The sequence below is a fragment of the Denticeps clupeoides genome, chromosome 2, assembly GCF_900700375.1.
Source record: "Denticeps clupeoides chromosome 2, fDenClu1.1, whole genome shotgun sequence".
NCBI classification, from domain to species: Eukaryota; Metazoa; Chordata; class Actinopteri; order Clupeiformes; family Denticipitidae; genus Denticeps; species Denticeps clupeoides.
The window spans coordinates 12623163-12638630 of NC_041708.1; the positions used below are offsets into that span (position 1 = coordinate 12623163).

At 40.0% G+C, this 15468-nt stretch overlaps 1 protein-coding gene across 16 annotated transcripts in view; it reads right to left on the reverse strand.

Moving 5' to 3' along the window:
* Window positions 1-15468, reverse strand: part of ptprea (protein tyrosine phosphatase receptor type Ea) — a 65319-nt gene that overhangs the window by 16134 nt on the left and 33717 nt on the right. For 12 of the 16 annotated variants that reach the window (XM_028962764.1, XM_028962707.1, XM_028962680.1 and 9 more), the window contains 3 exons: window positions 2571-2648; window positions 740-845; window positions 289-362 (listed from right to left, as the gene is read on the reverse strand). In XM_028962764.1, coding sequence (XP_028818597.1) covers window positions 289-362; window positions 740-845; window positions 2571-2643 — 253 coding nt within the window. In that variant the 5' untranslated portion in view covers window positions 2644-2648. Of the gene's footprint in view, window positions 1-288; window positions 363-438; window positions 614-739; window positions 846-2570; window positions 2649-6807; window positions 6873-15468 lie in introns of those variants that run through there. The other 4 variants (XM_028962793.1, XM_028962780.1, XM_028962753.1 and 1 more) reach the window with 3 other exon arrangements.

Below are 15468 nucleotides of genomic sequence, written 5' to 3' on the forward strand. Positions count from 1 at the left end.
AGAGCTCGATCAACATCAAAGAATTCAGCTCAGTTTATTTCTTTCACCACAAACTACATAATTTTAGACAGTAAAACAAGAGAACAAGTGCAGAAACGAAGTGTTCCTTTTTTATTTTGGCTAGGTGCTCTTCTTTTTTTTTTAAACGTGTTGAAACAGGCTCAATGGAATGATTTGTCGACAACATTTCCCATAAACCCATTCGCAATTCGCAAAGATCTATGTTGATAGATCGATCAATATTTCTAATCATGTTAAATATTAACACATTAACACTTGATCACTAACCTTGTTCTTCCAAGATGCCATTTGGTATCTTCTTGTCGACAGTGGTGACTACCGCCTTACCGTGGTGTCTTCCCCTGTCAGGTGGAATAAGCAGTAGATGAGCAGAAAGCGAGCATAACAGGGAACCAGGCTGGGGTCCAGGGCTTTTACCATCGGAAAGAGAAGCCGGCCTTTCTCATCAATATGCCGAGGCAGCGCCACACACTGAGCTTGAGTTCCTGCACTCGTTCACTCTGCCCTCCCACCCTGTCTGTTGCGCTTTTTCTCAGTTTTCAGTTTCAGCTTAAGGACTGTGGGCGTGTTCGGGTAAGTCTTGCTTTGAATGTGTGTGTGGTTTTGTGTGGCGCTTCCTGGACTCCACCCGCTTGTAAGAACAGGGTATGACATAACTTCAGGCCCTTCCCCTGTGACTCGGTGACCGCCCTGTACTGGTGAATCATGGGAGGTTTACCTGAGGAAGTACCAGGCCAGCAGCACGATGATTAGCAGCAGGAGGCACAGTACTAGGATGATGGGCAGGAGATGATGGTTGGGGGGGCCAGAGTTGTCTGGAGGGGCTAAAGAACATTACAAACAGCAGACTATAACACACTTACTCAAACACACATAGACACAGACTTACACAAATTCTCAGCAATCATATGCATACTCATATAAACAATAAAATGTAATTTTATTTCAAGACCACATACAAACACAATAATAAATACACATTTGAACAGGAACATACATATACTAACTGTCCTTCAGAATACAAATGCAGTTTACAATGCATTATTTAAAAAAATTGGTACTTTTTGTAAAGACAGTTCTATTGCTAAACATCTGCAGCAATATATGGATTTGTCTGTTCATTGTTGTTTGCCTTTGTTTAAATTCAATGGTTCCAAAACGGTGGGCTCCCTCTAGTTGTACTCTAGGAGAATTAGGGATTATTGTTAATATTCACAGCTGCGGTGTGTTTACATGCAGTGTAGTTAATATCCTCAAATTAATACAGTTAATACCTAAATATCCTTAAATAATAGATAGGCCAAGGATGCTTTTGAAAACGTTATATTGTATATTGTAACAATTTTTCAACTTTTTATGTTGCTGGGAGTTTAGAAAAACACACAGACTTTTTGCGCTGAGCTCTGCGGCCAGCAGGTATTTGAGTGACCGCTCCGTTCCCAGGAACAGGAAGTATGTCTCTTTTCAGAGAGCCGGCTCTTTTGGCATCTGCAGCCTCATATTTTAGCCTTGCTTGTCAAATATGAATGCTTTGTTTATTGATAAATCATATTTGCCATGTAAGGCTAAAATATGAGGCTCTCTTTAGAAAACATGTAACTAAGTACAAAATGAATGCACTGCATTGTGAGTCATTAATATCGAGCCATTGATAATAGTAATGGAATCAAATCGTAAGACTAGTGAGTGTTCACTAGTGTCTCTACTAGTGTAACCTTTGACCTCACTGCCTAAGTACTCACACCGGCATGTTTTGTGTATGTCTGCAACAGCTTTTTGTGGCTTTTGTAGATTAAAACAGTTTTACTTCCACACTTGGGTCTGAAAACTCTTGTCATTGAGTGAAAGTCAAAAATTTTAAATTGAAAAAACATAGGAATACTTAAACTACAGTGTAGATAAGTAGTAATCTCAGATGTCGTATTTTTATTGTTGTAAAATTAGACCGAATTCTGCAAGTTCCAATTTTGCAATATTAGTGATGTCAAGTGTGCTGTCAACTCAATTATCATGAAGTCACCAATTTAAGATGATTTTCTGTTATATTCATTCATTGTAAGATCATAATGACTTATAATTGGGTTTGTCATTAAAAGATCCATCTGTACGCATTATGGGTGTCCTTTGCATTATAAATTAATCCAGTTTATTTAAATTATCTTGTATTTGATGTAACAAAATCCATTAAACACTTCCTCTATGCTTTGTTATATTAATGTAGTTTTTGTGTACCTGACTGAGTTGACAAAATGAAAGCCCTTACAAAGCAAGGTGTCTTTTTTTTAAAATGTGAACCATCACACTCAACGTTATTTATACTTATGAACATTCACATAATGACCCCTCCTGAACTTGTTTGTCTGCTGAGATAAGCATTCACAACTGCAGGTTCCACATACAGCACAAACAAGAAACAGCTGACAGCACATTTAAACCTCCACATTCAATTACAGCCAAGTCTAATCCACACTTGCCCTACCATAAAGCCCACAATAGCATGTAATTAGGGAAAATAATCAAGTAAGCGCTTGTGTAACGTCTGTACTTACCCTGTGTTGTGTTATCAGCGGTCGTGCTGTTGATGGGGGTTGTAGTCACTATTAGAAACAGAACCAGGACCATTGTGGCTAAAGGGAAAAAAGAAAAAGAAACTCATGATACTCGTGTATCGTGCTAATAAACAGTTGTTTTAATGCAACCTCACAAAAGAAACAAAGAAAAGGTTCATTCAGGAATAAACCCAACATCACCTTTAAAAAAATATTACTTTTGACAATTTAAAATTGTGAAATCTAAAAATGTATACAGTGCTTTTTACAATGTACATTGGAAAAAAACCCATATACTAGAAAGAAATAGAAAGTTTCCATAGCCCATTTGGCAGTAGAATGTAATCTACATGGTGTCATTTCTCTAAATATCCTAAAGAGGGCAGACAAGCACTACGAGCCAAAGACACACTCACACACACACAAACCTAACCACTGACTGGTGACAAGTACTGAATGTAACTTGGTCATACTGTTTAACCATTTAAATCCATTTTATACCAAACTAACCCTCTGACTAAATTATTGTTGCCACTGGGTTAAACATTACATTGAACTGGAAAGTTGAACTATGTGACTTTAATTTAATTTAGAATATCTCTAAACTACAGAATTTTTACATAGAATTTTACAGAAATTCTATGTAAAACTTTGAATGACTATTGCGTTCATATAGGGCTGCATGGTTGTGTAAAGGCCTTGCACCTCTAAGGTTGAATTTCTGACCCTCTTTTTCCCCCTCAGTTTTTCTGTATGGTACAGTACAGAGAAAACTCTATTAACGGTTACTTGATATTTGGATAAACATCTGGTACCTGGAGCAACATTTAGGTGTGTATTCAGCTCATATTCGGCAACAAATTTGAATTTGGCACTCCGGGTGGCACCTGCATTCACATAACCCAATTTCTGGTACGTACACAAAAACTACAAAATCATGCACCCATCATGACAGTTCCACCAGCACAAATGTATTTTAATCTGTGTTAATAAACTCTCAAAAAAGAAGAGTGGTCTATTCATTTAGACGGAACAGAATTAACTAGTTTGTTATTGGGACCTAGTTCACTTTCAGTGGGAACTGGCACAACACTGCCTGCATGTCTCCTGTGTTGAACATATGCAATGTTTAATGAATGAATTACAGTTTAACTTTATGGCAGGCCAAATGCAATATATATGTAGTGAATCTGACTATTTAATTTACATTTCGTAGCAGCAGAGCTGTATTCGGATCCTGCAGCTACTTCCCCTGTAGTGAGACTATGTTATTACCAACTAGTCAACATGAGCAAAAATCACCAACAAACGTAGCTGGCTTGATAAAATAACTTTGTCGCATATATACAAACTCTGTCCAAGTACATCCAGATTGTATCCTTATTATTCAATGTACGGTACTGCATTATAGTTACATCATATTAATCTCAATGTCTGTTTCCGACTTGTTTAAACCACAGAAATATTATGCTTCAGTTATAAAGTGCTTCTTATTGATCTAACTCTAGTATCTAAGTAACAGAGGACATTGTGTATCATTTTATGTTTTAATGTTGATATGAATGTGAATATTTTAATACTGATGTGCCAACATCAATGTAACAAGGACAGGATTCCTCTTTTAAGCACTTGGCCCTTTCAAGTAAATCTTTTGAATTATGACATATATGCTAGTGCTCTGAAATACCAAATCAATTTTAAATCTCACCCTTTAACTTTTAATTGATGTTGAAACCAATTACAGACACTCCCTCATTTCCTTTTTAATCAAAGAAAATGATCCTTAACATAATTGATTTTTCATCAAATTCCACATGAACTCAGTGAAATAAACCCTTCACAGTCTTTACCTTTTATTCTTTTCATTCAGTTTTAATCTTGGTGTCAGGTAAATTACCGCAGGGAAAACCCTAAAATGGCTATCCGACCAAGAAACACAGTGATAAAACGCTTTCCCCAGCCTTCCCCCGTCCAGACTCAATGATGGAGGAATTCTAATAAGCGGGGAGGAGTATCCCCTTCCCCCATACTGCAGTCAAGGAGCTGTCACATGGGGAAGAGCGGACACCAGGGCCATCAACCTTGACCATTGCAGCCCAGTGCCATGAGATTGCAGATGGAGCAGAGCCAGGTATGAACACATAAAATGCCACACAGCCCTGTGGGAGTGTTTCTGGAATCTTCCTGAGAGACGTGTTTGGGTGAGCAGGTGCAGGAGGGGAACGTGAGTGTCAGACGGGCCCTGTGGCTAAGCCTCAGGGCACTACAGCTCCCAGAATTCCATGCCAGGCCTCAAGGAGCCTTCAGGGGGAATTAACTATAAATATAGGAGAGGACATTTTAAATTTTTCCAGAGCAAATTCAGGGCCAGTTCATTAATTATTTCAAAAACAATAATATACATTCAATACAAACGTATGCTGCATCCTTTGGGTTTAGGAAAGTCTGGATGTAGTGAAAGGATAAATACATTTCTGTCTCTCCCCCTCATCCATAACATACAAGACTCACACACACAAAATGATTGTAAGCCGACTCAACTTGTTAAAAAGCAATCGCCTGCATTATGACCTCAAGGAATCAAGGCATTCACCCTCCACCTCATCCATGTTATTGCCCATATGCACAGCCATCTTGTTACCATCGTTACAGGCCTGATCCATAGAAATAACACCCCCACAGTCTTTATTCCTGCTCATCATCCCTCGGCAAACACAAGAGACACATTTCTCCTGTCATCCACCGGTCATGGAGCATGCAGCACATCTACCATGCATCATAATTTAAAAATGGGTCATGGGACTTGTTTGCAGCGCAGCTCCGTTTTTCCCATTATGAAAACACATTTGCTCGTAGCCTTGGGTAGAGTGTTTGCCGGCGCTCTGCGGCATCCCAGGCTGTTCCTGCACCCGGCGGGCTCAGTGTCACATGCCGGCTGTGTGAAATGCTGAAAAAAGAATGACTGGAGCCTGGAGACGACTCCTGACCACCCGCCGCGGGGGACACATAGGACAGCAGGATGCTACGCTAACAGAAAATGATGCAATGCTAATGGCTTGGTAACTGATACCAAATAATAGCCTAATGTTATAGTAGGCCTATTGAGTTTTTTTTAGAGCATTTTAGAAATCATAACACAATAAATTACCCTGTAAGCACACATCCCTGTCAAATAAACTAAAACTGGTAGCCACTGTTAAATGATCTTAGCTGTTATGAGCAGTGTGTCCAGCATAAAAACACAACATAAGTGACATAAGATTGTTGACCAAATCTGGTCATTTGCGGCTATAACCAATGTAAAAAAACGCTCATTGTGTATGTTTACATTACTAGAATCAAACCTGGGGTTTAAAACTCTGCAACCACCATTTGCTTTTGCAATACGTATTGATGTTAAATAAAATATACTACTCAATTTTACTGTTAATGAGCTAAATCGTGAATCCATATCTCACATCTTAACAGTTCGGTTTTGCAGATGTGCTTTAGCTTTCAGGGTATCCTGAGACATTAACAGCTGGAAAACATTTGGATTTGTTATGCTGAAAATGGCCCAGCTATTCCTTCAGTAAAAGTAAAAACGGGTGATTTGAGACATCTCTAAGGACGGGGCTGTCAAATTCTTACACCCACTGCAATTTATACCAGTAGAGGCAGCTAAAGACAACAATACATCCTACACACATACACTATCAGAACAGCAGCCAGAAAAATGAAACGTGTTATAAAATGGAGTGACGGATATCAACAGGATCAATTGGATGGTAAACAGGCGGGTAAAAACCTAGCAGGTAAGGGAGCGGTCCTGAAGCGGACCTGAGCAAAGTAACATCCCCATACACTGCTCCCCAGGCAGCCTTTCATGGCTGCCCAATGCTCCCACTGGGTTCAATGCAGAGACCACATTTCACTGTGTGCACAGGGCATGCAGAAATTGTTTGTCTTCTCACCAGATTTTATGGATAACCACGGTCCAATACATCAAATACACATGTATGCGTATAAGCAAAGGCACATGTTCCATACATTCATCTAAAAACTAAAAAAACTGGTTTTGTGTGACCTAGGTTGCAAGATTAGCCAAAAAAGGCTAGGATCATATGCACATGAAATATTGACCCTGTATTTTAAACAAAGGGATTTCTAGTTTAATTGTTAAAATGATAGTCAATGCAAATTCCACTCTTGCCACACATGCCCCATGCTCCCAGTCACTAAAAAGGTACATACTCACACTCTGTTTAGACTCGAGAGGTTCACAGAAGCCAGCCATTGTGCCCAATGACATTAATCATTTCATTAACCTTTTGCAAATGAGCATTGTTAGAGGGCCGTAGCTATTTCCCCTTGTCTCAGGAAGCTAGTCGACACCACAAAGCCCCACTTTTATTAGAACGTCAGCCGCATCTCTCAGTAAAACCTCAGCTCTGAATGTAGCAGCAACTCGTTCTTCTCATGCAACACGACACTGCTGCTTGGTCCGTTGTGAAAGCACTTTCTGTTTCTTATACATATACTACACTTGTTAATTAGTGACTGCAGGAGAGAACATGCTCAGTGTCAAGCAATGTTAATGAATATGCAGATAGAAGAAGGCCATTATAGGCCATCATTATATCTTTCTAAAAGGTTTCATATGATTGTACAAATACACTGACACAGAACGTGTTATTTTGGGGGAAAAAATCTAAAATGTCAGTCACTAGTTCATTAGAATTCTTGAAAAGGGCCATGAACAAGGTGTATTATGAGGTGTACTATATTGTGCATTAGGTGTATTATATCTTACGGTATTGTCAGATAAACAATTTCTTGGAGGATTTTGGCCAGAAATAATGAAGTATCTAGCAACACTACTTGTGCTACACTCGTGATTGTCACAACACGGAGTGTATGTGGGACAGACACATAAGGAAGGGTACGATCCAGGCACAGGTGTGATTCCAGGTTGGTTTATTGAAGACATGTGAACTGGCATAAACAGTAATCAGGATCAGACGCACAACATTCAGGGTCAGTACTTTAGGAAACAGGGCGTGGGAAAGGCAGACATGCAACCACGGTGGAAACAACCAACCTGAAAGGAAAACACAGACAATGGTTAACAGGCATTGGGAAAAACTAAGAAGGACTGAGGCAGACTGAGGGAGACACTGACAGACACCTGAGTCCTTCAGACCCAGAAGACTTGGTGTGCATGAATACATAGAACTGGCTCACATGAGCCATCGACTCTAATTAAAACCACTGGTGCAGGCCACACAACGACACACAGGGGCATGTGCTAACGGAGACACAGACACCCAAATGGGCACAAGAACAGACGCGACTAACATATACCAAATACACGACAAGCACGACTTTGTGTGCAACAAGTGAGACTAGACCTGGAACACTGCTATAGACAGACCTCTTAAAGGAGGCGAAGCAGGGGTGGGAAATGATGGGGATTGCCTGCACTCAGTGCCCCAGGACCGGTCTTCGTGCCCAGATGGCTTCATGCTCTATTGTAATATCTATTGTAGTGCTTTGAAAATGTCTTCCAGTGTCTTCTTTCACCAGTTATCACTGGTTTCAGTTAGGGGTGCACCGATACCACTTTTTTGGAGAACGAGCAGGAGTACTCGCAGATACCGATACAAAGAACTTAATAAAAACAGGTAAATTAGTCATCTAATTTAACAAAAAAAACAAGGGACTAGTTTGAAATTAAGAACATTTATTTTTAAATGAAAAGCATGTTGTATGTAACATATTACAGAATAAATAAAAAAATGTAAACTGTGACAGTGCAACTCGCGTCCACTGGGAGGTTAGGCTAATTAGCGACACGGGGCTAACACGGCTTGTCCAAAGATCCGTGGTGAAACTAAACGCAGAGGAGGCTTGCAGTAGGCTGTGGAGTCGTGTAGTTTAGGCAGCGTGGATAAACTATTTGTATTTTAGGTGCTCGATTAAATAACTTGTGTTAAATGCGCTTTTGAGCCTCCTCTGGACAATTTCGCTGAGCACAATTTGCAGTCCGCCTTTGTTTTCTCATCTTCATTCACTTTGAAATAGTTCCACACGGCTGTCATGTCTCGCCTCGCCTGAACTGGGGGCGGGGCCTGGGGGCGGGCACTCGGCGCCTGTGGTTAACCCCTTACATGCCGCTCAAACATAGATTTCTCGACCGTGGTATCGGTCCCCGGTGTCGGGGGACTTTTAACGAGTACTAGAAAATGTGGTATCTGTGCATCCCTAGTTTCAGTAAAAGCTTAATGAATAATATGGATAGGATAATTTGATATACCAATAACATGATAAGATTATTGATAATATTCACAGACATTTTTAATCTCCAATTTGCCTGTTATGCCAGTTAACAATGGTTAGCATTAGTGAAAGTGAAGTGATTGTCATTATGATACACTGCAGCACAGCACATGGTGCAGACACCGAAATGTGTCCTCTGCTTTTTACCCACTCTGATTTTTTGCCGTGTGGGGACGGCAACCTTCTGATTACGGGGCCGCTTCCTTAACCGCTAGGCCACCACTGCCCCAACATTAGGCTAAACATTTACCAAAATGCTATAAAAACAAATTTAAAATGGCTGCCATTTTAAATATATGCTTTTAAATATATATAATGTTGTAGATTTGAGACAGTGCAATGCAAAAACTGTGCACAGGTCAAACTTGGCAACAGCCCAGGGTACCATCCAATGATGAATGAAGGAGTATTCCTAAATCCAGCTCTCCATTATTCTGTCCACTAGGAGAGGTTCAGCTTGTTCTATATAAATCCTGTCTCCTGCTGAAACTGCCCGGTCCAGCAGGCTCCCATCTGTAGGCCTGACCCATTTTAGAGGAAGTGGCCGGGTTCCATGTTTCCTGCTTCTGTGCCGATCACAACAAGTGGAATCAGATGGCGAGATGAGGACAAATCGTGCTGACAGCATGACCTAAGCAGCCCCCATTGCTCCACTGGTGTTTTACATTACATCAGATTCACACATAGACTCATGAGACAGGTACAAGTGCATTCATGTATGAACACACAAACTGGCACACTGCAAATACACTGCTTCAGGTACTGCCTCTCATCCTACCTTATGCATGACAGCAAGATTCTGTTGACAGAAACCACCATCGTTAGAACAGCTTCTCATTCATCATTCCCATGGCAACCTGTGGAGTAACAGCCTGTATGTTCCTGTTACAGACTGAGGCTGAATGTCTCAAAAAGGAAGAGAAAACCTGGAAGCTGGGAAAACATATATTGCATGCTGTTCTCAAACAATTCCACAGTGAAAAAATGGGAAAACTGTGTTTGAACATCTTCTGAGATGTCAGAGAGAGCCACCAGAGATTCAAATTGCCCTGATCAGAATGTGAAAATAAGGTTATGTCTACAATATGTATGTCTACAAAAGGACACTTTGATGGCTAAATATCCTTGTACTGAACATGCAACATCTTCTGTGCAGTGACCTGGTTACCACCCCACACTACCCTTGCACAAGCCATGTGCCGCGCGTGGAGGACATTAATCAGGCCTTCTCCTCTTCGGCTGCAGCAGCAGGACTGACCTTGGTCCTGACAGTCGCCCCCAGTGTAGCAGATTTATGCCCAGCATCCATCACCCTCAGCACGCAAGTAAAGCAAACATCACCCATGGAGAGCGCAGCACATATGGTGATGTGAGGAGCGCTAATGAAACAAAATATGCTAAAACATGAAAACAGGCAAGGCATCTGCTACAGACTGCATGCTAACATGTCGTCTGTAATGAAGTCTGACGGACAGCCCCCTGTACAGACATTACATTCAATATTCATCAAGTTGCTGCAACATGCTAATGTACACTGACAGGCAACAAGCAAGGGCCAGAGCGACCGCTAACAGATTTCATGCTAGTACCAGGCTCCCTGTCAACAGCATATTACAACTCCAAAGACATCCATGTCAATTTTAGTTTACTTTTAGTTACTAAAGATGTAAATGATGCTTTGCAAATCTGTAAAAATCGCTGCAAATGTGCCATGATTCAAACCAGTTCGATTAACCAGTAAAGTGAAATGAAATAAAATTAAATTGGCTGATTCACATGACACTCGCTGGTACCATATGTGCTTGCGTATTATATTTACATACACACATATAAAGGTATCATTTGAGTGAATGGTTATTAAGCATATAGAGAAATCTCCTTGTGCTACAATCCTGAATAGTTTATAACAGTCTCACAAAAAGATCTTGCACTAACTTTTGACAGATTCAAAGGTAGCTGAATACCACATGAATGTAGTAACCATGGCAACAGACAGTTGTAACCACATGTGCGATGACCATAAAAGCACGAAACCACATAACCGCAAGCAGAGGGCTAATGATGGTAGAAGAGTAAAGCTGCATAAGGAACAATCAATAGAACATCTTGGCCAAGCTTTTAAGGCTACAGAGTATCACAATGAGTGGCATTATCATTATTATTCCTCTGCAAAACCACAATATTAAGGAGCAATGGTAGCCTAGTGGGTAAGGAAACAGACCCATAATTGAAAGGTTTTCAGTTTAAATCCTAAACTGCCAAGGTGCCACTGAAGTGCCACTGAGCACAGTACCATCCCCATACATCCCATGCGCCTTGCGTAGCTGCCCACTGCTCACTAAGGGTGATGGGTTAAAAGCAGAGAACACATTTTGTTGTGTGCACCATGTTCTGTGCTGTGTTTCACAATGACAATCACTTTACTTTTATTTGTGAACAGCAACCTAGTTGCCATCAACTAATATTGAATTGCAGAACTCATCTGTTCACACCTACTTTCTGTATGTTCCTGTTTGGTAGAGGATTGTGCTCAGACAATGAGTTCATGCAAATGTCTTTATCCTGCTAAGAAAAAAATAAACACAAACCAGCCAATTTATTCAAGTGAGTTAATACAACAACTGCACGGGATGTAATTTACTACATAATCCTAATTTATAAAATTAGGAAAACCGATAAGTAAAAGGAAAACCAGTAAGTAAAAGGAAACGCTGTATGTACTTAGCACAAGCTGCATGATGAAGTAAAAGTGAAGTGATTGTCATTGTGAAACACTGCAGCACAGCACACATGCACACAACGGATAGGGATTCAAACCTACTGATTATGGCAACCTTCTGTTTATGGGGCCGCTTCCTTAACTGCTAGGCCACCACTGCCCCTAAATACCGCTTAACCGCTAGGCTACCACTGCCCCTGATATGTCACAGGTCACGCCCCCTTAACATAAATCCCAGCTCCTAATCCATTACATAGTAATAGAAATCTTTTGGACCTCCACCGCTGTCATTTTTATACAGCCCATTCTTTTAGTCCCTGTCTCTTCCATTTTTTCTTTTTGCTTATTGACAATTCCGTTGTTTGTGTGAACCCTGCGACTTTACATTCTTCACTTATTTCTTCATATGCTTTCTTCTAGTGCAAATTTTAATGTATGCTAAATTATTGGAGACGTCCATATAGCTAGAGGCACTCACGTTACCGGAGCGCTTGCATCAGGAAAGCCACCAGCATAGTGAAGGACACTACACACCCCTCACATGCACTCTTCACCCTCCAACCATTCGGAAAAAGGTATCAAAGCATTCGGGTCCTCACTGCCAGACTCTGCAAGAGTTTAATCCCACAATCAGACAGCTGAACACTCACCCCTCTGGACAGACACACTTACACATTTTGTTATATTGTAATATTATTTATCTGTAATATCATCTAATAATGCACAGTTCCATTTTGCACATATTTACACTATTTTACTTCGCACATTTATTATTCATTTCACCTGTTTAGCACTGTGTAAGTCATATGTTTGATTTTAGTTTCAGTAGTCAGTAGACAGATACTTTGTTGCTGCTTTTGTGGGGTTAAAGGCAGTACTTGGTTTAAGGGGGGATCCCTTGTGCTATTTTATCAATAAATGCATAGGTATACAGAGTAAAATACTAGAGCGAGAGGTCACATGTGAATAATGCACATGCCAATGTTTTTTTTTATTTACCCGAGTAAGCAGCATGGCACATAATATCAGCACCTGCTTGTGGCATAGGCAGTATAAACCCTGAATCTCATTTCTTGCTAGTCTGTAATTAAATTGAAAGAAGTAAAAATATATTTAATGCATATTAAATCATCTTTCCATTTGGAACTTTTATTTTGAAAAGTAGCATAATGTCAGCAATTGAAAAACCAACACATGAGTGTAAGTTCAGACATACATGACGCTGTGTGATTTTAGATTTTGCACTGGTGCGAAGATTCCTCGAGTCCAGCAGAATCACAGTTTGGTTGTTCATCATATAGTTTACATGATGTACGATCACCAATTCACCCCTCCCAAGCAGACAGGTCATAAAATATCAAACCTGTTTGTCACCGGTCATTTGTCACCTGTCCTGATTGCGCATGTGCAAACACAGAACTGAGTGTAAAGTAACCATATTGGTAAAGCAAGGAGAAAATAGAGCATGCCAAGTGTGGTTGTAGGAGTCAGATTTAGCACTCTATGGGTAAAATGAGAAGGTTTGGGACTGGCTCATTGCTCGTTCATCTCTGCTGACAACAAGGCAGCAAATAAAGATCATAATTCTTTTGTTGTACGTTTAATATGAGTACATTTTTTTAAAAACAAGGTCAATTATCCACATCACAAGCTACGGTGCCTATGCGCATACTGTATTTCAAATACTGTATTTTGCATACTGTAATAGGCAGAAGTAGTAGTTCCTGGATATTATTTTAAATGATCCTATTGTTACTTTCCATTGTATTCCTGTTAAATTAGACATTTGTCCCAAATTACCAAAATATCTTTATTTTAATGTGAGAATAGATTCTAGAATATAAGTATCTGGTATATGTTTCACACCACTAGCAATTACACAAAAAACAGTGCATGAGTCTGCCCATACTGATACTGATCCGATGCTGATACCAAGTTGGTATCAATAGTAACAATATTTTGTATCAATCCACCCATCCCTAACAGGCACAAGCAAATATTTTTTATGTGGTCTCGCCTACTTATCATGACTGGACTGGAACAACATGTAGAATGTGATTAAGTTCAAATGAAAACAGAAACAGCCTTCCTTGACAATTAAGCAGTGTACTAGCCTGAATACTATTATAATTATTGTTTTGGACCAACATGGATTTGGGCAAGCATGTTATGTCATGGGTTAATGGAGACCTCCCTGAAAATATCAGATCTTTTACAAGTTCACAGAATACCTATTAAAGACAGTCCTATTTAAAATGCACTTTATAGAGGATCAATACCAGTATGACGTTTAAAGCAAAGCATTTAGCATGAAGCAAGACATTTTGACTGTTACAAGCTGTTCAAAAAGTAAATTATCTTGTTGAAACACATGAAACCACCACTGAAAACAATTCTTAACCATTAGCCATCCTGAATAATCCTGGAATATGCTGGCAGAGATCAGCAATATTTCAATATTTGTTACTTCTTCAATGATCCTGAAGAACAAAGAATTTCCTACTATGCTCAGGTTGCATGAGTGCTTGGGTAGAATGTCTAAGCACACACTCACAGACTGTAAGGTTGTCTCACTTATGGAAGAACTATTAGATGATGAGAATGTTGCCTCCCATGATCCCTCAGGATCTATTCCAAAATCTAAGGCAGTTGGGACATTTGTCAATTTTAAGGGTATTTCAATCCATCGGCCTGTCACGTGCACAAACTGACGGGGAAATGAAGCGCAGAACTGGGACATACTGGGATACAACGATTTATTAAGGAAACAAAACAGGCACAAGGGCCGAAAAGGTAACACAACAAAGGAACCAACAAAAACAGACCTGCAGGTGTGTGTCCACATGAAAATGTCGCAGCCCCAATCGGCTGCTCTGCAGGTCCTTATAATTGGGCTCCATGGCTTGAGCCCTGCTGACAAGCAGATTGGTGCCAGTTGCGTTCCCAGCTGCATGGCCAGAGAGTTTCCCACTTCGACATTAGTTGATTTTTTGGACAGATACCTGCAAATCTGCCTTGTGTTTCATAAACTGGCAGTCATTGTTGACAGCAGTGTAAATCTGTGGACACTGAACTGATATTCAGTGTCTAGGTTAATAGTAAAAAACTTTTCTGTATCTGATTTATATTTTTTTCAATGTATCCCATACTTTGTAATACCACTCCTTAATCCTATCAGGTGAATCCATTTTGGGGGCTCATCACCATGATCTTCACCAGTAGAATCAGAAACAAAAGCGCAAATTTATAATACAGAGTATGAAAGTGACAGTGCACACACTTGCACATCCTCTTTTAAAGTGAAAATGCAATTTCAACAGAAATGCAAATGTACCCGAAAGTACGCAAAGTCGCAGTTCACTGCAAAGTCACATGAAAATAATTGCCATTTGTCATTTTAGATATGAAGCGCCCTATTTTCAAAGCACTCAACATCTAACTTATTCACCATAAGCACCATCTCTCTTCTTACTTTGATAACTTAGCATTGAATAAACCTCAGTTCAACATTTATTCTCACAAGAACGTGGTTTCTTAATGGTGGAAGAGCTAATTGTTCGGGGATCAGACAAAATGTCAATATATAAGTCCAGGATAAAGATAAATCTTTTTAGCAAAGCACTCCATTAAAAGTTACATCCACATAAAGTACACTGCATAGATGCATCCTACCACAACCACTCAGTCCTGTGACACCTGGGAGCTCGGAGAACAGTCAGTGCCATGGAAGGGTTCTAATCACCTTATTAGAACCCTTCATAAGTCAAACTAGGCAGCATTGCTGGGTCGAGTATATTGATTTGTACTTTTTTTGGTTACAGCCCATAATGCTGCGTGTGTTTTTTGTGTTTGGGCCGCCGT